At 47.0% G+C, this 25,006-nt stretch overlaps 2 protein-coding genes across 6 annotated transcripts in view; both read right to left on the bottom strand.

Annotated features, from left to right (window-relative positions):
• The window catches only part of LOC140384409 (uncharacterized), a 149,325-nt gene that overhangs the window by 56,719 nt on the left and 67,600 nt on the right, over nt 1-25,006 (bottom strand). The gene's annotated exons all lie outside the window — the stretch shown is intronic.
• LOC140384408 (uncharacterized) lies at nt 171-6,625 on the bottom strand. The gene is made up of 2 exons (XM_072466083.1): nt 3,761-6,625; nt 171-3,706 (listed from the first exon to the last, which is right to left on the bottom strand). Exons 1-2 carry the CDS (start codon nt 4,164-4,166, stop codon nt 2,940-2,942), a joined length of 1,173 nt encoding a protein of 390 aa, XP_072322184.1. The 5' UTR covers nt 4,167-6,625; the 3' UTR covers nt 171-2,939.

Raw genomic sequence — 25,006 nt, 5'->3', positions numbered from 1 at the left:
GTATGTTTTAAAAAGGTTAACTTGAGTTCATAGAATAAATGTTGTTTTGCTTAAAAAAATACTTTTCCATTTCTGCTGTACCACACCTGTAGAGTGGGCCGTGTGCTCCCCATACCACAATCTAGTAAAAGTTGTGGGTCAGGTGAACTCCACGATACACTTTGGGGTTCTCTAAACCCTGGCCCATAACACCAAGCTGCTTTTCACCCACTCTACTCCCGACGCGATGTTTCTGTGCCTGGAAGTTAGATTAATGCTGGACAAAGGTGTTTTAATAATAATAATCTTTATTAGTATCACAAGCAGGCTTACACACATTGCAACGAAGTCACTGTGAAAATCCCCTAGTCACCACACCACATGTATGCGTGGAGGTTGGTTCCATTGTGCTTGGACAGGGTTACAGCATGAAGGATAAATAAACCAGCAGTGTTTGCTCAGCAAGTGGGCCTTGTAAGGTAGGAACGATTAGAGAGTGTGGTTTTCACTGAATTCATTAGAAGTTGAAGATAGGTTGTGAATGAAGGCAGCTCTGCTGGAAGCAGTTGGTTTAGAAGGCTAGAGAGGGAACATCTCAGCTTTGCTGAAAGAAAAGCCATACGGTGGTTAAGAAACAAATGCAGAGACAGGGCGGCACGGTAGCACAGTGGTTAGCACTGTTGCTTCACAGTGCCAGGGAAGATTTTCAAAGAGGAAGGGGTGTCCATGGAGGGGGGTTAAGGCGATGTGGGAGGAAGGAATGGGGGTGGTGCTGGAAGAGGGATTGTGGTTGTGGGGTGCTGTGGAGGGTGAATGCCTCTACCATGTCCTCGTGGCTGGGGCTGGTATAGCTGAAGGTAGTGTACAGGGCCTCACAGAATCTAGGATAAACCGGCTGATCAAAGGAGTGGGAGATATCTGCGAGCGATATGGGAGGGGCACTGCGAACCATGAGCATACGTTTTGGTCCCACCCAAAGATGGAAAGGCTATGGACGACGGTGTTCAGCACCATTTCAGGGGACATGTCGACGTGGAGCCCGGTCGCCGAGAAGCCATATTCGGGGTGTCAGACCGTCCAGAGCTGCAGGCGGGAGCAGGTGTTTTAGCCTTCACCTCGCTGATTGCCCGCAGGTGGGTCTTGTTATGGTGGAGGTCAGCTTCTCCACCCTGTGCCTCGGCTTGGCGGGGGGACCTGTTGGAATTTTTGACCCTGGAATAAAGGGGGTGGTGGGTGCTCCAGTTGGGGTTTGCTTATCTTGCATTTTGGGGAGTTGGTTACCATTGATTGCTGAGGGAGGGAGAGTGGGGGGGACGCTGTTGTAAATTGTAAAAATGTTGAAAATCTGTGGAATAAAAATACTTTAAAAAAAGCTTCCCATTTTATGATTTTAGTCCAGACATTATGGATGCTTCTTTCAAAATTTACTAAATTCATTTGTTTGGAATGTTCCATTTTCAGTTAGATTATTCTCAAGTAAGCAAAGCATACCACACTCCACATCCTGTTTGAAACAATGAATCGAAAATTTCAGCATCTAAAACATTATTCCCCTCATTGTTGACAAGAAAGTTGCAAATCCTTCATTGCAAAGTATTGAAACCTTTAACAAATTATAATTTTTACTCGGTATCTAGCACTGAGTTCATTAAAACAAAATTGTGTTCAAATGTTTCTCTTTGCTTCGAGTTGGTGGATCTGTCAGTTTATGAAGTTGTGTGTCAAATATTTATTTTACACTGAGTTCCTAATGGGAAAGATTTGTGCCAAGAAAATAACCAATCGGACTTTGGCTTAATCACAAGACAATCATTTATTTGCTTTTAAGCAAAATCATTGGGTAAAGATTAACAATGGAGAAGAGAAAGATCAAAAGTCCAACTTCTAAATTGGAACGGATTGACTGGAATGCATGAGGGGGCATCCAACCAGGGTAAATGGAAACCAAAGTTTGCCAGGAAAATCTGCAGTGGAATATTGGGTGGGTGATGATGATGTTTAAGGAGGAGCTGTTTATTATCAGGTCTGGAAAGGAGTCCACACTGAACCAAACAGGTTGAATCAAAAGGAAAAAGGTTTAATGCAAGAACACGAGTATAGAGCAGTTACTCTATGACAGGAGCCCGTTTTGTTACCTGTGTGGTAGGTAACATGTGCTACTCAATCCTTGGTTAGTGATGAGGTATTCTGAATCCCGATGAAGAAGATTCAAACTCTTCCAGTAGTAACAAAAGGTTTATTGAGTAACAACAACAATATTTACATGAGTTCTTTACTTTAACTTTGATACTAATGATAAGGTTAACAAGATCTAACTATGGTAACTGTACGTAACTCCACTGGCCATCTAAACATAGTCTGCTGTTACTTTGATCACCGTGCACCCAAGAGAGAGGGAGAGACCCAATGTGACTGCCCTTTATACCCCTGTTGGTCCGGCCCTCTAGTGATCATGTGGTGCTACTGATTACACATTAACCCCTTGCGTACATGCACACATAGAGATCACTACATCCCCCTTTTTTTCGTGTTACATAAATTTTCTGTATGTTGTAAAGAAAATTGAACAAACATAATGGATGCAGTTTTCAAAGGCATTGCATAAAACCAATGAGTTAGTCCGTCAAATGTTAATACATTTAGTCTCTTAAGTTTTGTTTTGCTTGTGTGAAATAATGCTATGTACAAGCTGTGATGATCTTGACGATTATACAAAGCCAATTAATATTTATGAGTCCAGTCATTTTTTGTGAGCCTATACTTTATAAGTTTGTTCAGTTGAGTTGCTTTCTTCTTCTGTTGTTGAAGTGGTGACGTTGATGTTGTTATTTCTTTATGAACGTCGTCAGTGTTCCTGTGTTTAAGTTGCCAAAAAGTCATCAATGAGGTATTTGAATGGTCGAATCACTTTATTGTCTGATTTATGCTTTTTTTTCTATGCTTGTGGTATTGATTCGGTGTTACATCTTTGTTGTCTGACCTAGACTTTTTCCTGTGTTTGGGTGTTGACTCTGTATGTCATCTTTGTTGTCTGACCTGGACTTTTTCTTGTGTTTGCGGTATTGATTCTGCATGTCATCTTTCTTGACAGCTGGTTTGCCTGTTTGTTGTGGAGCAAATGTGAATTCGCGAGATTTTTTGCTATGCCATGGCATGTTTGTGCTCTTGCCATTGTTTTGCAGTGTGCTGTGGCATTGTCCTTCATGTGCAGAGTTGTACCATGTTGTGCAGGTCGTTGTTTCATTATTGTCATTTCTGTCATGGTAATTTTCGTTGTCGTTCTTGTTGTTGTTTTCGTCATGCTTGTTGTTTCTGTTTTTGTTTTTTTCGCTGTTGTTCTTGTTTTTCTCATCTAACACGTTGTTTCTGTTTTTGTTATGCTTCTTGTTGTGTTTGTTGTTGTTCTTGTCGTTTTTGTTGTTCCTGTTGTTCTTGTTTCTGCAGTACTTCGTGTTGTTGTTGCTCTTGTTGCGCTGTATGTTGTTTTCGTTGTTGCTGTTGTGCTCAATGAGTGTTCCGTTTGGATGATGTGAGTCACTGTCACAGATATTGGTGTCTGTGGCCTTTGTGGTATCTGTTACATTGAGCATTTCTTCTTGAGAATTGTGAGAATGATCTGATGTTGCATTGATGTTGGTGACATCAGTCATTTGTGATGGATTTGATTCATCTGCTTTGCTTCCTTGGTACTCCTCTTCTAGAATAATTTCTGGTTCACTTGAATCATCTGTGATCTCTTTGTGCTCCTCTTCTGGAGTTATTTCTGGTTCATTTGAATCACCTTTGGTTTCTTGGTCCTCCTCTTCTGGAGTCAAAATCTTTAAGATTTCTATTAATGTGGTTTCTCTGGACTCTTGGTGCTCCTCTTTTGGAGTCAAAATCTTCACGATTTCATTTGACGTGGTCTCTCTGGACTCATGAGTAGCCATCCTCTGATCATTGAGTGCTTCTGTGCAGACAAGTTGAGATATGTCAGTCTCGCTGTGATCCTGCACATCCTGTATGGGAATTGTGATTTCTTCGTCACTTGTCTCAGATTCAGTGGGTAGACATTCAGTGTCTTCTTGTTGGTTAAATGAGCTGGGTAGACTTTCACAGTCTTCTTCTGGTGGCTCAAATAAGCTTGACAGATCTTCATGGTCTTGTTCATGCATGGTGTTCGCTATGGAGTGTTTGCTTGCTTCCATTTTTGAGTCTGTCACCGAGCTGTCTGTGGAGGCTTGCGTCGCTCTCTTTGTGGAGGCTTGAGTCGCTCTCTTTGTGGAGGCTTGTGTCACTCTCTTGTGAAGTCCTTCATTGCTCTCTCTGTGGAATCCTTCATCGCTCTCTCTGTGGAGTCTGTCATCGCTCTCTCTGTGGAGTCCTTCATCGCTCTCTCAGTGGAGCCCTTCATCACTCTCTCTGTGGAGTCTGTCATCGCTTTCTCTGTGGAGTCCTTCATCGCTCTCTCTGTGGAGTCTGTCATCGCTCTCTGTGTGGAGTCTGTCATCGCTCTCTTTGTGGAGTCATGCAGTGTTCTCGCTGTAGAGTCAATCTGTGCTTTCTCAACGGAGTCGTTCTGTGCTCTCTGTGTGGCATCGTCTTCATCTTGGGTATTGCTGTCATCCAATGTATCGACGATCTGCCATGGCACCATGGTATTGGATTCATCTACCATGAGAAGAATAGTGTTGAGCTTTTAAACCTTGTTGCTGATGCTGTGATCAGCATATCCGAATAACTCAGCCATGTCTGAGCAATATTGTGTGTATTGTTCGATAGACAAATCATCCCTTTTTGGTTTGGAGTTGTTATCGTTCTCTTCATGTTCAATGAACAAATCATCTTATTTGGTTTCGGATTTTTCATTGTGCTCTTCACTTTGGGTGGTGCAGACTGCTTGTACCAGGGTGTTGTGAAAGTTATTTTCACCTGCTGGAGTAAGTTTGGGCATTGTTCTGTCTTTTGAGGTAAGAAAATTGGGTTTTGTAGTTTTAAATTTCTTTTTGTTCATTTTCGTGCATTTCCCTTTTAAGTGGGCATGGTCCCGGTCCTCTGACGTCATAGCGCTCGTGATGTCATGCGTAGGACTCAACTGCGCATGCGCAATTCAAGTTTCCTTTACTGCACTCTTGGCCGGTTTGCGTCTTTTAGGGAAGTGCGCATGTGCGGCTCCTTTATCAAGGTGGCTGCCAATCAAAAAGAGCTGTTGCATCGATCCTGCCTCTGCCTCGTGGTAAGTTTTGGCTCTGTTTTTACCATGTTTGTAAAGACTCACAGTATTGATTTTGTTTTTGTTCATAAGCAAGGCATTTTTGTATAGCAGTTTCTCGAGTTAGATGCTTATTTTGTGAGTTATTCCCTCACATTTTTATCAGATAGTCCAGAAATTAATTGATTCATTATCACAGTGTCTCTGAAATCAGCATAATCACAGCCTTGTGGTATTAACTTGAGATTTGTAATCAAATTAGTGATGGGCCCTCCATTTCTGTGGCATTTATGACAATTGTTAAATCTTTCCAGCATCTCACCAGACTGACTCTTACAGTGTTCATCAAATTTATTGAGTATTACTTCTAATTTGGTGTCGTCTTCACCTTCTAAGTAATTAAAGCAATTATAGATTTATCTAGCTTCATGCCCTCCTACTGAGAGTAGTAGTGCTATTTTCATTGCGTTAGAGACTGTGCTTAAACCATTAGCTGCAATAGATATTTGGAATATCTGTTGAAATCTTTTCCAGTCAAATGTAAATTACCGGTTGTTTCCAGCTGCCCTAGAGGTCCAATGAGACCCATAGTTAGTCGTTGAGGATCCATTTGCTGCGAAGTCTTCCACAGTCGATTGTCTAGTCTTCTCTTTTTTTTCTCTTTTTGTCTAACCTTATCTAACTAGTTCTGTTAAAGCCATGCGATTGATACCATGTTTTGTTACCTGTGTGGTAGGTAACATGTGCTACTCAATCCTTGGTTAGTGATGAGGTATTTTGAATCCCGATGAAGAAGATTCAAACTCTTCCAGTAGTAACAAAAGGTTTATTGAGTAACTACAACAATATTTACATGAGTTCTTTACTTTAACTTTGATACTAGTGATAAGGTTAACAAGATCTAACTATGGTAACTATACGTAACTCCACTGGCCATCTAAACATAGTCTGCTGTTACTTTGGTCAACGTGCACCCAAGAGAGAGGGAGGGACCCAATGTGGCTGCCCTTTATACCCCTGCTGGTCCGGCCCTCTAGTGATCATGTGCTGCTACTGATTACACATTAACCCCTTGTGTACATGCACACATAGAGATCACTACAGTACAGTTCATGGCTCTCCGGTTTTATACAGAATATGAAAGTGGGCGCCCCGCCCCTCAATGGGGGAGTCCATATTCTCCATAGTCCTTTGGGAATATCAATCCCCCAGTCTCATAACCGTCCCACGACCTGCTTAAGGTTTCATTAGGGGTCCATGACCTGCTTAACCCCAGCTTATGACATTCCTGCCCCCACCCCGAAGTCCGTGGTGGCACCATCACACACGCAACCGGGCTGAGACGGGAAGGCAGTAGGTGAGGGCGGACAGCGCGTCTTTTAAGAAACGGTAGGCCCTCAATGGCGACAGATGGGGGAGGGTCTGGTGACGAGTAGCAGAGCGGGGGGGGGGGGGGGGGGCGCTTCCATCCAGCCTGATGGGGAATTTCGGGCACCTGTGGCGTTGGCGGGGAGGCACCGGTGCTCCCGAATCAGAGGAGTTTGACAGGAGGTCGGGTGGAACTGCACGGCCGCCATGTGGCACGGGGCGGGAACATGGAGACGTACTCGGGGTCATACAGGGCCCACGGTGCTGTCGGAGGAGCCGCTCTTGGACGTGCCGGTGGGCGCCTGGCTCTAAGGTGATCCACGTGGCGCTTCACTTGTTGGCCCCCCACTTGCAGGCCTGGTCCACTGGCACAAAAGTGCCCTTAAGCCAGCAGTCACCCTGAGCGTAGTTACGGACATAAATCTCATCCCCTGGGATAAAAACACAAACCAGACGCTTGGCATGCGGAACCGCGGTCTGAAGATCCCACGCCTTGCACACTTTTGCCCCTATACCAGGCAACAGCAGCCCCCAACCCATCAAGCCCCCCCCCTCCACCACCTCCCCCCTCAGCAATCAACGGTAACCATCAGAAGTTCCACAGGAGCATCTCGGTAACTGCATGGGGGGTAGTCCGGTAAGCAAACAGAAATCGGGCAACCTGGTATCCAACGAGTCAGTGCCCTCTTTCCTCAAACCCTGTTCGTCCCGCTCGACCAACCTGGATGGTAGGGGCCGTTCTGACATGGCGGACCCCACTGGAGCACAAGAAGGCCTAGAAATCGTGGCCCTTGAACAAAAGCCCATTATCGGACACAAGGACCTCTGGAATCCTGTGCTTGGAGAAGGAGAGGTGGAATTTCTTCATAGTTATTGCCATGGTGATAAGACAGCATTTGGTGGAACTCCATCCGCTTGGAGTGCGCATTGATTAGCAGAAGAAACATTGAGCCCAGAACGGTACCGGCAAAATCAACATAGACACAGGCCCAAGGACGGCCAGGATATTCCCATGGTTACAGGGGTGCAGTTGTGGGGAGCCACTGGTGTTCCTAATGTCACACTGGTGGACCACTATCATGATGTTTGCGTCCATATCAGGCCACCAGACGTAGCTCCGAGCTAACATCTTCACCCGCAAAGCCACTTTGGAGGTCCCTTAAATCTAACGACATACCCGTGTCAGGAATCACCGTCCGGGCTCCCCAGAGTAAGACCCCATTTGCCATACTTAACTCGGTCAACTTTGTGGCGAAGGCCTTCAGTTCCCCATGCAACCGATCTGCCATGCCGCCAATGAGGACGATGTTTCACAACTTCGCCAAGACGGGATCTTCTTGTGTCCATTCGCGGATTTACGATGCCGTGACAGGAAGAATATCCATAAAATTCAATCCAGCCAATAATTCGTCGACACAGTGGGGAGGCACCGACTCCAAGGGCAACAGCAGGAGACTCAGTGCGCCGGTGTGGGAAATCTGGGTCCCTGGGCGGTGGCCGAACGTGGATCCATAAGCCGCTAGTAGCAGTTTGATTCTAGCCGAGGCTCTGGGTGGAATAGCCTTATCTTCTTTAAAAAGGCCCAGTGGAGGTTTGTGGTCAGTGATCAAAAGAAATGCCGTCCGTACACATTGGTGGAATTTCGATAGTCTTCGTGCATCAGTAAGTCCGAGGTTGTCAGGTACCTCTTTATTTGTTGGAAGGCGGCTTCCTGCTCGGGGCCCCAATGTCCATTTGGGGATTTTCTTCAAAAGAGAATGTAGAGGGGCCAGAATAACAGCCAGGTGTGGAACGAATATTCCATAATAATCAACGAGGCCTAAGACTATAAGACCTAAGGCTGTCGGTGGGAGCCAATGCCATTTAGATGGCCTTCACCTTGTCTGCCACGGAGTGGAGGCCAGTGCTATCTACTCGGTACCCCAGGTAGACCACTTTGCACACATGAAAAACACATTTCTCTTGACTCAGTCGAATGCCAAAATCCGAGAACCTGTGGAGCATTCCGGAATTTCGCCTCTTCCGAGACGCCGGTGACCAAAATATCACCCAGATAAACGGCCACTTGCGGCAATCCACATACATCGCTTTCCATGGTGCACTGAAAAATGGCGCATGCAGAAGACACCCCAAAAGGCAAAAGCTTATGTTCAAATGGGCCCCATTGAGTGTTGAATATGAGGCTTATCCAATGCCAGGCTTCACCCAATGGCAGCTGCGCTGATCATGTCTAATTTTGTGAATGTAACACGCCGGCCAGTTTGGCATAAAGGTCTTCTATTTGCGGAAGTGGATATTAATCCAGGTGGGAAGCGGTAATCACAGATAATTTATAATCCTTGCAAATGCAGACAGATTTGTCTGGCTTGAGGACGGGAACAGCAGTGGTGGTGGTCTAATCTGCAAAATGAACAGTCCGGATTATGTTCAATGCTTCCAGGCGATCCAACCCCTCATTACCTTGGTTAGCTAAGGCATACGGGCGGGCCTGGAAAAATTGAGACTGGGCCAAAGGTCCACATGAGGCCTTGTTACAGCCCCTCTGATGGTGCTGAGCCCTGGGCGGAATATTTTCAGGAAACTTCTCCAAAACTGCCGAGCCCACCTGAAGAATCCGGCTCCAATCTAAGTGTAAATGGTGGAGCCACTCGTGGCCCAACAAACTAGGCCGGTCCCCATTAAACACTATTAAAAGCAATTGGGCCTCCTGGTGACCGTTCACACAGGGGCCTTCATAGTTCTGGCAATGCATAGTTCTTCTCCAGTATAGGTGGCGAGACATGCCATGGTCTCAGAAAGGTCCAGCACCCAGGCCCCACTTCGAATATCTTTAAAGGTTTTAAAATCTACTACCGACACCGCCGCTCCACTGTCAAGTTCCATTTGCAACAGATGGCCATTTACCCGGATGGGAACAGTGATGGGAGCTACTCGAGGCACCAAGACACGGTGTAATAGGAGCTCTTCCTCCTCCTCTGGATCTTCTAAACGGTTGACCAGGCCACAGCCCTGGGCGAAAGCTGGCCATGGCTTGATTGATGGGTCTGTCGATGGGCCCTCCGGCAGGAGCAACCACAAGTAGAGCAGCGAGATTCAACACTAGCGACAGGGCAGGCAGTGGACCCGGGAGATGTGGGAACGTACACAGCCGCATTTCAGGGACCTGGCGCTGACACAACAAAAAGGAGGGGTCCGTAAGCTCCGGTTCTCACCCTAAGCTTCCATAGCTTGCAATTCCCGAATTCCCTCGTCCATGCCTTCCTTTGCCTGGGCTATTTGGACGGCCTGCGACAATGTCACAGAAGGTTCCAGCAGCAGCCGCCGCTGTGTCTCCGCTGATACCCCAGACCAACGGCCGCTCAGGGCCTCTGATAAGGACTTTCCAAACAAACAGAATTCGGCCATTCGGTGCAAACGGATCACGAATACGGCCACTGACTCCCCTGGAGTGCAGACAGTATTATTAAATCTATACGACTGCATTATTCCCGAAGGTAGCAGTCTAAAATGGCTGCTGACCACCTCGATCAGCTGTTCAAAAGTGCAGGAGTCGGGGGCGGTGGGAAAAACCAAGTCTCAGATCAAACCATAAGTCTCTGCCCCCACCGCAGTGAGGACACCACCATTTGCCACTCATTCCCAGCAATGACATTGACCCAAAAGAAGAAGGGAACGGGTTCAGCGTAGCGGACCCAAATCCCCTGAACCGCAACAAATGGCTCCAACCGACCAAACAATGGCATCCTGGGGCGCGGAAGAACCCAACTGGAACTCAGGGCTTTTGAGGTGGCAGAGGCCTAAGGCTGCAGGTCCTCCAGAGATGAGTTTACTCCTTGTCGCCAGTATTATCAGGTCGGGAAAGGAGTGCACTCCGAACCGAACAGGTTGAATCAAAAGGAAAAAGATTAAATGCATTAGAACAAGAGTATAAAGGTCTACTACAGGGGCCAACTCACAGTTCATGGTGCTCTGGTTTCATACAGGATGTAGAAAGGGATGCCCCACCCCACAGTGGGGGAATGCATATTCCCCATATCCTTTAGGAATACCAATCCTCCAGTCTCATTAGTGTCCCATGACCTGCTTAACCCCAGGTTATGACTCTGTTTCAATTACCAGCGAGGTACTTTCAGACAAGTGGGTAAGGACGAGGAAACAAATCTGGGATGGTAAGTGAGATCGAGAATATGAAGGCCAGAATTTTACATTGTTTGCATGGGCACGTGCGCGACCTGGAACCGCGTGAAAAGACATCAGGCGAGTTTCCCAATGTCATCATGCACTCGCGTGATATGTTGTCGGTAGGGGGGGGTGCGAGTGGGAGTCGCTGTGTGCCTCCTGATAATTAAACAACCAGTCAGAAGGACTAAAAGCACAACTGACTGGAATTTTAGGTCACCCCGTTGCGATTTTCAGGTCGGCTCAACAGGGGACGGCGGTGGTTTAGCACAAGGCTAAATCGCTGGCTTTTAAAGCAGACCAAGGCAGGCCAGCAGCACGGTTCAATTCCCGTACCAGCCTCCCCGAACAGGCGCCGGAACGTGGCGACTAGGGGCTTTTCACAGTAACTTCATTTGAAGCCTACTTGTGACAATAAGCGATTTTCATTTCATTTTCATTTAATTTTCATCCTGTTTTTACACTTTTCTCCTCCGAGGAAGGGATGAAAGAGTGAGAACAATGAGGGAGTCTTTTTTTTTGAAAAACATTTTATTGGAGGCAATTTCAAATATGTACATAACAAAGAAGAAATGGCACAAAACCAACTGCGCCAATAGCCAGCAGCCTAAACATCCTTAACCACCCCCCCCACCGCTCCACCCGCTGCCACCATGGCACGTGCCCCCTCCTTTTTTCACATTTCTCACAACCTGAACTGATTAAAGAACCTCTCCCCCCCCCACTCCCCGGCCCAGCCAATGACTCAATATTCCTTAAGGAAGGCGGTGAAGAGCTTCCACTTCAAGGTGAACCCCTCCTCTGCCCCCAAATGGCAAACTTGATTTTCTCTAAGTGCAGGAACTCTGCCAAGTCGCTCACCCTCACACCTCCGCTCGGCGGTCTCGAGTCCCTCCAGCACAACCAAATCCGTCTCCAGGCTATCAGTCAGGCAAAGGCCTGTACATCGGCCTCTCTCCACACTTGCACTCCCGGATCCTCCGACACTCCAAATATTGTCACCTCCGGATTCGGAGCTACCGTTACCCCCAAATCCCATCCAAAGTCCCCTGAACCTCTGGCACACCCAAAACATATGGACATGGTTCGCTCCCCCACCCCACATATTGCCCACACCATCCTCCATGCCTGAAAAGAAATGACACATCCTGGACATCATGATGCGGACCCACTGTACCACTTTAAACTGGTTGAGACTTAGTCTTGTGCACAGTGAGGATTCATTAACCCTCCGCAAAGCCTCACTCCAGACCCAAGCACCAGCCCCTCCTCTCACTTATGCCTAACTTCCTCCACCGGGCCACTCTCTCGCTTCAACAGTTCCCCATACATATCAGAGACCTTTCCCTCTCCTTCCTCATAAAATCCCTCAACTGCAGGTACCTGAACCCATTTCCCTTCGGCAACTGATACATCCCCTCCAGCTCCTCCAGGTTTGTAAACTTCCCTCCAATAAATAAATACCTGAATATACCATCTCCACCCGCCGCCACCTCCAGAATCTCACATCCAGCAACGGAGGAGCAAACCTATGATTGTCGCAGCTTGGCGGCCACTGGGCATTCCAAAATTATGCCGGCACTGGTCGTGCATCCTCAAGGCTGATACCACCATCAGGTCCGTGGAATACCTGCCTGGCAGAATGGAAGGGGCGTCAACAATAGTGTCTCACCCTCTCACTGACCGGTCCCCACCACCTATTTCCTAACCATTGGGGTTTTTGATACCCAATAATAGCGTTGCAAGTTTAGCAACGCTAACTCCCCCTCCCATCGCTCCCTCTCCAAGGACACCTTCCCAGTCCGCAGAGCCTTACCTGCCTCAAAATCATCCCATTAACCTTCCTAAAAAAGGACTTTGGCACAAAGACCGGGAGGTTCTGAAACACAAACGTAAACTTCGGCAACACCGTCATCTTTACCGTCTAGACCCGACCCGCCAATGACAATGGCAGCACATCCCACCTCAAAGTCCGACTTCATTCCCTCCACCAACCACGCCAAATTCAACTTATGCAGCTGGGCCTAAGTCCGTGCCACTTGTATCCGCCCCTACCAACCGAATCGACAGCCCCCCAAACTCCTCTCCTGCCCCAGGCATTAATTATAATAATATAATAATCTTTATTAGTGTCACAAGTAGGATAACATTAACACTGCAATGACGTTTCTGTGGAAATCCCCTGGTCACCACATTCCAGCGCATGTCTGGTACACTGAGAATTCGGAATGTCCAAATTACCTAACTGTCTTTTGGGACTTGTGGGAGGAAACCGGAGCGCCCAGAGGAAACCCACGCAGACACGGGGAGAACGTGTTGGGACTTTCTCACTTTTCCCCATGTTGAGCTTATACCCTGAAAAAAGACCAAACTCCCCCAAAATCCCCATGATCCTGCCAAAATTATCATGTACAAAAGGAACTCGGTGCATCACCCTGCCCCCCACTCAATAGCACTCCACCCACTCGAGACCCTGAGCACCATTGCCATGGGCTCAATCACCAGGGAGAGCGGACTCCCTTACCTCGTCCCCCAGTACAACCCAAAGTACACCTGTTAGTCTGAATACTCGCCTTAGGCACCTTATACAACAGCCGAATCCAGTCCACAAATCACTGCCCAAACCGCCCCAACACCTCGAATAATTACGCCCATTCCACCCAATGGAAAGCTTTCTCCGCGTCCATCGCCAGAACCACTTCCACTTCTCGGCCCTCCAAGGGCATCATAATGACATTCATTAACCTCCGGACATTCGTTGACAACTGTCGCCCCTTCACAAATCCAATCTGGTCTTCCCCTATCACCCCCAGCACAGCATCTTCTATCCGCTTTGCCAGTACCTTCGCCAGCAGCTTTGCATTTGTATTCAACAGCAAAATTAGGTGGTACAACCCACACTGCTCCGGAGTCTTGACTTTCTTCAAAATGAGCAATATCAAAGCTGAGACAATGTGAGGGGTGCTGTCTCCTCACCATCAACTCATTATATATCTCGACTAACAGGTGCTCCAGCTCCGACTCAAGCTTCTTTTCGAACTCGGCTGGGAATCGATCCCGACCCGGGGCCTTCCCCATCTGCATCGACCCCACGCAAACCATTACCTCCCTCAACCCGATCGCAGCCCCACCCCTGCCTCCGCCACCCTGGGGAACTACAGCCCATTGAAAATCCACCTCACATCCTCAACCCCCACGGAGGCCCCGAGCTGTATAATTTCCGTGTAAACTCCTCAAACACCCCATTCACCTGCTCCAGCTCAGTAACCATCATACCCCCGCCATCTCTCATCCTCTCAATTTCCTTTACTGCCGCCTGCTCCTCAACTAATGCGCAAGCATCCTGATGGCTGTCTCCCCATATCCGTATATTGCCTCCTTGGCCCTGCGCAGCTGTCCCATCGCCTTCCTTGTGGACACAAGTCCAAACTCCATCTGGTGCTTCTGTCTCTCCGTCAGCGGGCACCGCCAAGTAACTCAGGTCAACCCTCAATGGCCTCCATCAGCCTCAGTCTCTCCACCTGCTCCACCCTCTATTTGTGAATCAGTTAGTCGAGATGTAATTGAGCTAAACCACCCTTTACCATCGCCTTCAGCACCTCACACAACGTGGAGGTAGAAACCTCCGTCTTATTCTGCTCCACATAGTTCCGGATAGCCACCTATTTTCTCGCAAACCTTCTTATCCGCCAATAACCCCACATCCAGCCTCCAGTGTGGCTGTTGGGAACTCCCCTTTGCCACGCACATATCCACCCAATGCGGCACGTCGTCAGATACCACGATTGCCGAATACGCAGATTCAACCACCCCCGCCAACAGCGCCTTGCCTAGGACAAAGAGTCACTCTGGGAGTACCCCCGGTGAATGTGTGAGAAGCACGAAAATTCCTTCACCCTCAGCCTCTCAAACTGTCACGGGTGTGCCCATCCCATGTGCTCCATTTACCCCATCGGCTCCCTAGCCATGGCCGACATCCTCAGGGACATGGGACACGACCAGTCCAGCACCGTGTTAAAATCCCCCCTTCATAATCAGCCAGTGAATGTCCAGGTCCGGAATCTTTTGCCAACACCCGCCTCAAGAACTCCACTTCATCTCAATTTGGGGCATACACGTTCACCAGCACCATGGGCGCCCCTCCAACCTCCCACTCACCATCGCAAATCTACCCCCAGGGTCGGTCACTATACTTCCCACCTCAAAAGCCACCCTCTTATTGATCAACACTGCCACCCCCCCCTCCAACCCCACCTTAATATCCAACCCCGAATGGAATACCTGACCCACCCAGCTCTTCCTCAACTTCGTCTGATCACCCACCTTCAAATGTATCTCCTGAAGAAACAGCACGTCCATCTTCAAACAGCATCATATGAGCAAAAATGTGAGACTTCTTAAATCAGCCCATTCAGCCTCTGAATGTTCCACATAATCAATCGGTTTGGGGTCTCTCGCTCCTCCCCCTTCACCCGATCAGCCATTGCCCCTATTCACCCAGCTCACCCTCTCGGCCTCCCCAAGGTGTACGCCACCATGTCCCTTTAACCAACTGCGCCACACCAATTCCGTCCACATCACTGTGGTGATATGTCTGTGCACATAGTTAGCGATACAACCTCCAACCTGCTGGTGGCGATAGAGATCTATCATATGACTCGAGACACCCGCCAGTTAGTAGTAAGTCGTACAAGAGGATAGTCACACCTATAGCTCTAGAATTCACCAAATTCATTTACTAGCCATCGTCTGTATTATAGTTTGTTAGTTATCTTTCCTGTGTTTGTTAGTAAATCATCTTTCTAGTTGAAGAACTGGATGCTCTGTGTACATCATTACCACGGTCATAACACAGAACACAACATGGCACCAGGAATGCAGAACAATTAAAGATAACAATGGAGCAGACGAGGCGAAATAGGCTGAAGAACGAAAAGAACGGCGTGTTTCCTGCGCATGCGCAGGGGGTTTCTTCTCCGCGCCGGCATGGTGGAGCCCTACAGAGGCCGGCGCAGAGGGAAAGAATTCCCCCATACCACAGGCCCGCCCGCAGATCGGTGGGCCCCGATCGCGGGCCAGCCACCGAGAGGGCCCCCCTGGGGCCGGATCCTCCCGCGCCCCCCCCGTGGATTTCCGGTAAACGCCTTCTAGCCAGGTCCCACTGTGATGGACCATGTCCATTGCGGGACTGGCCGAAAATGGGTAGCTGCTCAGCCCATCGGGGCCTGGAGAATTGCCGGGGGGGCTGCTGCCAACGGCCCCCGACCGGCGCTGCGTGATCCCCGACCCCAGTCGAAAACCGGCGCCGGAGAATTCGGCAGCTGGCGTCCGTGCGGTGGGGCGGGATTCACGCCGCCCCCGACGATTCTCCGACCTGGCGGGGGGCTTGGAGAATCCCGCCCGTGAACTTTACATATTTTGTACACGTGCCCAAAAAGCAGGTGAATCATTTGATAGCTTTGTAACCGACTTGCTGTTGAAGGCGCAGTCGTGCAATTTTAGTACTTTAAAGTCGACGATCCACGAGCAGATAAGTGTTCGGGATATTGAATGATAAAGGGAGGTTATTAAGGGAAAAAGACCTGAACTTAGAAAACGCTATCAAGATCTGCGATGCAAGTGAGCTAGCTGCACAACAGATCTGTACGCTCAACTTGAAACATTTTGCCACCAATCTGGAAGACGTCGCCGGCGCCATCAGCACTGTGACACAGTTGAATAAAAAACGTGGTGTCAGTGCGGACGGCCATTTTAAGCAGCCGACCGGGTCCGCCATCTTATGCCAGCGATGCGGCAATCGACATGGGCCACGGCAATATCCCACATTTGGGAAAGTATGTTCCAAATATGGTCGTACAGATCATTTTGCGAAGCAATGCTTTTCGCATCCAACTGTGAACCAAACAGGATCAGTCAACGCAGTTGATGGCATGTCCCTTGAAGTACTGTTTTCGTTGATCCGATTTCGATCAAGGATACGGTGTGTCCGAATATGAAAAGTGAAGAAGTCTTACTGATCAGTTGCAGCAACAGCAATGGTGATGCTAATACCATCAAAGACAGATGGACAATTCCAGTGATGTTGAATGCCACATTGATCAAATGCAAGCTCGACACAGGAGTGAGGGCCAACCTCCTCAGCTTGTTCTATTTGAATGGGCTGTGAATTAAAACGAAAATCATCAATCAAACGAGCCTACTGAAAGACTACAATAGGAATGAGATTGCGATGCTGGATGTGCCTGTGAACTCAAAGCATGGGTACACAACAGAAGTCACATCACACCATTTTCTACTGTGGACAGGAAACACGGATCCATCATAGGTGTGGACGCATGTGAGGCCCTGAACCTAGTTGAGCGGCTGTACATTCCAGACAGCGCTGCGACAGAGGATCATTGCGACTGGCAACGAGATGTAATGGCGCTGTTATCTGATGAGATACAAGTGAAAGTTAAAATGGTGGACGACAAACCAGATGCAGAGATGGATGAGCGAAAGGGAATTCCAGAATTCTGATTAACAATCTTCAAAAATGTGAATTTGCTCAGTGACATGATACAGGAGCATGATGAGCCTATCTTCAAGCATCTACAAGATGTGAACGTAAAATGTTCAGTGCCTGAACAGCCAATGAGCTTCACTCTGCAGTTCAGGTTTGAGCTGAATGAGTATTTCACAAATGTAGTCAGGAAAGTAAACCAGATGGAGTCGCGGCCTGATGAGTTAGACTTTTTATTCTTTGACGAACAAAAAATCACGGGATGCACAGGGTGCCAGATCAATTGGAAGAAAGGAAAAAACTTCATACTGAAAGCCATTAAAACGAAGCAGAAGCACAAGGGTTGGGGCACTGGTGGAACAGTTATGAAAACTGTACCAAATGACTCTTTCTTCTTTCCTCCTGAAGTTCCAGAGCATGGAGTGCTCGATGAAAGTTCTGCAGCAAGGCTCGCTGCTGACTTTGAAATTGGTCGCTTCTTGCGTGAACACAATTTCACATGCAATGCAGAGGCTGAAATGGGGTGTGCTGAAAGTGAGATAGCAGCAACAGATACATCAGATGACAGCACCTCAACTGTGAACAGGCTGGTAACTGAAGAAATAATCCCCATTCTGGAGGAACTGGCTCCAGAGGCATGCAGTGAATAATCTCATGCCCATGAAATGGTGCCTGCCGCGAACTCCCCAATACCCGAGGCCACTCCACCAAAGGATGTGCTTGAAGAGCAGATGGATGCATCTGCGTGCAGTTCTACAATGAAAGGTAAGCATATATCGTCGTTTCAGATGAGGATGAGCCACCATTCGGCTCTCCAGCAAAAGATGAAACAAATATCATTATATCAAGTGAGGATGAGCCTCCAATTGAGGTTCAAACACAAAATGAAGAAGCAACGCCTAACATTGGGGACATTGACCCAACCCCGACACCAGAGTGCGAGGGTTTGCAGACTGCTACTGAAGTTGCAGACTTGACTGCACAGCCTAAACATCTAACAATATGTCGATGACACTGGACGTTTCACCAGGTGATGGGCATACAACTCAGCGTGTGGACATAACCATGGATCAACCAAAACTCCTTGATCAAGCTAAGGCTCTGAAATCAGCTATGGTGACAGAAGAGCCAGGGTCAGCGCCAGAGTCAGCCAGCACAGCAGACAATCCAAAAGCAGTGACTATGACAAAAGCCCCACAAGCAACTAGTCCCATGGCGGAGTCCAGCCGCATGAAGGATGCCACTAAACTCAAAAAGAAAAGGAGACGCAGTCAGAGGATCATTCACATGAGAAGGAAGAGGAAGAAAAAGAGTGGAGGATACAGTCGGTCGACTGGGTAGCACCCGCAACACTGAAGAAGATGGCATCGGCAATGTGGCCAACAGACAAGAAAGCACACAAAGGCGGAAAAGGAAGCAATAAACATAGACAGTATCCCAAAAGTCTTCTACTGGCATGTAAATAGTAAACTGGCAACAAGAACACACACACACCTCTCTTGGGACCCCCATGGCCCTGGTTCCCTGTGGTTCTGACTGTGGCTCCCCTCAGGCCTCTGTAGCTTTGGCTCAAGTCGCCCAGTCCTGGATTTGGCTCCTTTCCGGCCCTCGCGCTTCTTGGGTCCAGTGGCTTCAGCTTCTCTTGGGCTTCTGCGCCCTGGCTCCAGACAGGCCCCCACAGCATCAGCTCTGGAGCATAGTGGTTTAATAAAGATTGGGAGTCTCAGTTGAGTGATTTGAGTTGGTTTGCAAGCCTCTGAATCGACCAGCGGAAGATGATAATGTAACTCCATGAGATAAGTTCTGGTTGCCTTTAAATGACCCCTCCAACGAGGGTCAACAACATTGAACTTTGCTGCCTACGATGGTGGTGGAAGCAGAGAAGAGAGTTCAAAAGAAAGTTGGGGGCAATTGAACCTTGTAGACCTTGGGAATCAACTGGGGGATGACTGACTGGATTGCTCTCTGGAGAGATAGCCTGGATCTGATGGGTCAAATGGCCTTATACTGTGTTATAATTAATTTATTAGCCATATAACCAAAAAGATACAAGAGAGTGCATTTTACAATTTGACATTTCTATACCTGAATTTCTATAAGAAGTTGATTTTAAGAGAGTGAAGTTGAACCATCACCATCAGGCACCCCCACATAGTGCAGTGCAGCAGTGCAGTGCAGGGTAAACACACAGTAAAGACCCCTTCACTCTGTTACAACAACGCAGCTCAGTCAATCTCAGTAGAGTTCAATAAGCTGTACCAGTGGTAAATTTTCCTTTCACCACATCAGCCGTTCTTGACTCTTTGAGCGAGGCACCAGGTAAATATATTAACTAATTCGTACTGCAGAAGGACAAGGTAAAAAGAGGGAAAATCGACCGTGGATATCTAAGGAAATAAGGGAGAGTATCAAATTGAAGGAAAAAACATACAAAGTAGCAAAGATCAGTGGGAGACTAGAGGACTGGGGAATCTTTAGGGGGCAACAGAAAGCCACTAAAAAAGCTATAAAGAGTAAGATAGATTATGAGAGTAAACTTGCTCAGAATATAAAAACAGATAGTAAACGTTTCTACAAATACATAAAACAAAAAAGAGTGGCTAAGGTAAATATTGGTCCTTTAGAGGAAGAGAAGGGAGATTTAATAATGGGAGATGAGGAAATGGCTGAGGAACTGAACAGGTCTTTTGGGTCGGTCTTCACAGTGGAAGACACAAATAACATGCCAGTGACTGATGGAAATGAGGCTATGACAGGTGAGGACCTTGAGAGGATTATTAACACCAAGGAGGTAGTGATGGGCAAGCTAATGGGGCTAAAGGTAGACAAGTCTCCTGGACTTGATGGAATGCATCCCAGAGTGCTAAAAGAGATGGCTAGGGAAATTGCAAATGCGCTAGTGATAATTTACCAAAATTCACTAGTCTCTGGGGTGGTCCCGGCGGATTGGAAATTAGCAAACGTGACACCACTGTTTAAAAAAGGAGGTAGGCAGAAAGCAGGTAATTATAGGCCAGTGAGCTTAACTTCGGTAGTAGGGAAGATGCTGGAATCTATCATCAAGGAAGAAATAGCGAGGCATCTGGATGGAAATTGTCCCATTGGGCAGACGCAGCATGGGTTCATAAAGGGCAGGTCGCGCCTAACTAATTTAGTGGAATTGTTTGAGGACAGTAACAGTGCGGTAGATAACGGGGAGCCAATGGATGTGGTATATCTGGATTTCCAGAAAGCCTTTGACAAGGTGCCACACAAAAGGTTGCTGCATAAGATAAAGATGCATGGCATTAAGGGGAAAGTAGTAGCATGGATAGAGGATTGGTTAATTAATAGAAAGCAAAGAGTGGGGATTAATGGGTGTTTCTCTGGTTGGCAATCAGTAGCTAGTGGTGTCCCTCAGGGATCAGTGTTGGGACCACAACTGTTCACAATTTACATAGAGTTGGAGACCAAGGCAATGTGTCCAAGTTTGCAGACGACACTAAGATAAGTGGTAAAGCAAAAAGTGCAGAGGATACTGGAAGTCTGCAGAGGGATTTGGATAGGCTAAGTGAATGGGCTAGGGTCTGGCAGATGGAATACAATGTTGACAAATGTGAGGTTATCCATTTTGCTAGGAATAACAGCAAAAGGGATTATTATTTAAATGATAAAATATTAAAACATGCTGCTGTGCAGAGAGAGCTGGGTGTGCTAGTGCATGAGTCTCAAAAAGTTGGTTTACAGGTGCAACAGGTGATTAAGAAGGCAAATGGAATTTTGTCCTTCATTGCTAGAGAGATGGAGTTTAAGACTAGGGAGGTTATGCTGCAATTGTATAAGGTGTTAGTGAGGCCACACCTGGAGTATTGTGTTCAGCTTTGGTCTCCTTACTTGAGAAAGGATGTACTGGCACTGGAGGGTGTGCAGAGGAGATTCACTAGGTTAATCCCAGAGCTGAAGGGGTTGGATTACGAGGAGAGGTTGAGTAGACTGGGACTGTACTCGTTGGACTTTAGAAGGATGAGGGGGGATCTTGTAGAAACATATAAGATTATGAAGGGAATAGATAGGATAGATGTGGGCAGGTTGTTTCCACTGGCGGGTGAAAGCAGAACTAGGGGGCATAGCCTCAAAATAAGGGGAAGTAGATTTAGGACTGAGTTTAGGAGGAACTTCTTCACCCAAAGGGTTGTAAATCTATGGAATTCCTTGCCCAGTGAAGCAGTAGAGGCTCCTTCATTAAATGTTTTTAAGATAAAGATAGATAGTTTTTTGAAGAATAAAAGGATTAAGGGTTATGGTGTTCAGGCCGGGAAGTGGAGCTGAGTCCACAAAAGATCAGCCATGATCTCATTGAATGGTGGAGCAGGCTCGAGGGGCCAGATGGCCTACTCCTGCTCCTAGTTCTTATGTAAGGACAAGGCTTAAGTGTTGTTTCCATGTCAAACAATGTTAGAAAACAGGGTGGGATGACCATACAAACTAGGCTTAGGTTGCTCAGCCCCTCAAACCTGCTCCGATAACCTTTCATCCAAGAATCAATCTGGTTCTGCCTTCAAAAAATATTCAAAGACTCTGCTTCCACTGACTTTTAATAATAATCTTTATTAGTGTCAAAGTGGGCTTACATTAACACTGCAATGAAGTTAGTGAAAAGCCCCCAGTCATCACATTCCGGCACCTGTTCGGGTACACAGAGGGAGAATTCAGAATGTCCAATTCACCTGACAGCACATGTCTGGACTGTGGGAGGAAACCGGAGCACCCGGAGGTAACCCACGCAGACTCAGGGAGAACGTGCAGACTCCGCACACAGTGTCCCAAGCTGGGAATCTAGAGTTCCAAAAACTCTGGAAAAAATTATTCCTCATCTCTGTCTTAAAAGAGTGACCCCTTATGTTTAAATGATGAACCCTGCTTCTAAGTTTTCCACAATGTGAAACATCCTCCCCACATCCAAGAGACCCCAGGGCATATCCATAGACAAGATGATTTGGTGAAAACCAGCCTCTTTCGGCCTGGTTAATCTGTGACTCCCAGATGGTGCACATGGGAAGTGTTCACATTTTATGGGCTGTTGGAGTGAAACCTCGAACAAAAGACGTCTATAACAAAATAATCTACTTTAGCTGAACCAAAAAAGCAACAATTTCTGAATGGACAAGGTAATTAGAGGGTGGAGTAGCACAAACCAATCAGCCAGGGCTTGGCAGTGTCTCGAGTTAGGAGTAGAGATTTCACCCCCACCCACCAGTTTCACTCAGGTACATATATGCACAGCATACATTACGTACCACACTTGTCACTGCACAGTGATAGTGACTAGGAATGTTAGGTCTAAACCAGGGCACTTAACCACCTTGTAGCACCCTCACCATTGCCTCTATTAGCACCTTTAATAGTTCCCTGATAAATATTCATGCACAGGGAAGCATCAGAGTAATTCCCAATCCTGTACTAGCATGATGTTCCTCACTTCAACTTCCAGCAGGATGCTTACATGTTGATCAGATGCAGCAAATATTGTCAATATTCCAGTGTTTATTTTAGGGGTGGGATGTGGCTGAGATTGGCTCATTTGAACAATGATCAAATGTGGAACTCCATTGGCCTTTGCAGCTGCTGATTGGGTAAAATCACCAAACCATTGGAGAAACCCCAATAAAAGTCACTCTGATCACAAAAGACCGAGATGTTTTGGAGGAAAATGTAACTGGTCTGATTAGTAAGTTTGCAGACGACACAAAGGTTGGTGGAATTGCGGATAGCGATGAGGACTGTCTGAGGATACAGAAGGATTTAGATTGTCTGGAGACTTGGGCGGAGAGATGGCAGATGGAGTTTAATCCGGACAAATGTGAGGTAATGCATTTTGGAAGGTCTAATGCAGGTAGGGAATATACAGTGAATGGTAGAACCCTCAAGAGTATTGAAAGTCAAAGAGATCTAGGAGTACAGGTCCACAGGTCATTGAAAGGGGCAACACAGGTGGAGAAGGTAGTCAAGAAGGCATACGGCATGCTTGCCTTCATTGGCCGGGGCATTGAGTATAAGAATTGGCAAGTCATGTTGCAGCTGTATAGAACCTTAGTTAGGCCACACTTGGAGTATAGTGTTCAATTCTGGTCGCCACACTACCAGAAGGATGTGGAGGCTTTAGAGAGGGTGCAGAAGAGATTTACCAGAATGTTGCCTGGTATGGAGGGCATAAGCTATGAGGAGCGATTGAATAAACTCGGTTTGTTCTCACTGGAACGAAGGAGGTTGAGGGGAGACCTGATAGAGGTCTACAAAATTATGAGGGGCATAGACAGAGTGGATAGTCAGAGACTTTTCCCCAGGGTAGAGGGGTCAATTACTAGGGGGCATAGGTTTAAGGTGAGAGGGGCAAGGTTTAGAGTAGATGTACGTGGCAAGTTTTTTACGCAGAGGGTAGTGGGTACCTGGAACTCGCTACCGGAGGAGGTTGTGGAAGCAGGGACGATAGGGACATTTAAGGGGCATCTTGACAAATATATGAATAGGATGGGAATAGAAGGATACGGACCCAGGAAGTGTAGAAGATTGTAGTTTAGTCGGGCAGTATGGTCGGCGCGGGCTTGGAGGGCCGAAGGGCCTGTTCCTGTGCTGTACATTTCTTTGTTCTCTTTGTTCTTTGTTTGTTCTTCTGACTGAAAATGTTAACAGACAAAACAGACCCAGGTGTGATAAAGAGAGGAAGTCATCTCCAGGAAGGTTAACATACAGAGCGTCACGGTAGCACAGTGGTTAGCACTGTTGTTTCACAGCGACAGGGACCAGGGTTCTATTCCTGGCTTGGGTCACTGTCTGTGTGGAGTCTGCACGTTCTCCCTGTGTCTGCGTGGGTTTCCTCCGGGTGCTCCAGTTTCCTCCCGAATGACGTGCTGTTAGGCAATTTGGACGTTCTGAATTCTCCCTCAGTGTACCCGAACAGGCGGGGTAGTGTGGCGACTGGGGAATTTTCACAGTAACTTCATTGCAGTGTAATATAAGCCTACTTGAGTCACTAATATAGATTATTTGATTTGAATCCCATAAAGGTAGTTCTTAAATATGTTTCAATGGTCATTATTTTCTAATTTACTCCTCATTCTTTGCTCCCCATTTATTGGTCCAAACATTTCCTGCAGCCAAGCTGTCAGTCTTCCTGTAGGCCTCAGACAACCACAAAGGTGCAGTGACAAATGTCCTTCCCTTGTGGCAATATCCTATTGGCCCTTCCATTGTACCCCCTCACAGAAACATTGCTGAAAGTGAGAATGGAGTGAAATAAGAGACCAAGCTATCACTGACATCACACACATGTTCCCCAAAATATTCTGTCACCAGGTTTCAGAAATTGTAGTTCAAATAATCACATTGTAGCTTCTGGAAATCTGTTTAAATGCTATTTAACTTTGTTACTTCTCTATTTAATCATGAAGTCTCTCCTCATAATTGCTGCTGTATTCATTCACTGGATCAGAATAATGTTACATCATGTATGTAGCATTTAAACGTTCCATTAAGTACTGCAGAGTGTTGGTGGGAGGGTACTTCTCAGACCCATCGCAGCACGTGACAATTACATTATCATCCGGATGAACAAAGAAAGCCAATGACTGTCTAGATTTGCACATCTTGTCATCTGATTGTGGCAGAAGCACACGATGTACCTGTAAAAAAACACAATCATTTACCCACATTAATGTTCTCTACTACAAGGCAGAATCAACCAGTTGCAGTCTTATTAAGAACTCTAATAAAACCAGGAATGGAAAATTTCAGCTGCAAACCAACCAATT

Source organism: Scyliorhinus torazame, chromosome 10, assembly GCF_047496885.1.
Source record: "Scyliorhinus torazame isolate Kashiwa2021f chromosome 10, sScyTor2.1, whole genome shotgun sequence".
Taxonomy (NCBI): Eukaryota; Metazoa; Chordata; class Chondrichthyes; order Carcharhiniformes; family Scyliorhinidae; genus Scyliorhinus; species Scyliorhinus torazame.
Note: the sequence above shows the minus strand (reverse complement) of the source record. Positions and strands in the feature narration are given on the sequence as shown.

Bases quoted from the DNA above. Each gene is read 5' to 3' on its own strand.
- LOC140384408 (XM_072466083.1), bottom strand. From the start codon at position 4,166: ATGGAAGCAAGCAAACACTCCATAGCGAACACCATGCATGAACAAGAC. The intron at 3,707-3,760 runs GTGATTCAAATG...AAGAGATCACAG, and splicing joins GGAGGACCAAGAAACCAAAG to ATGATTCAAGTGAACCAGAA.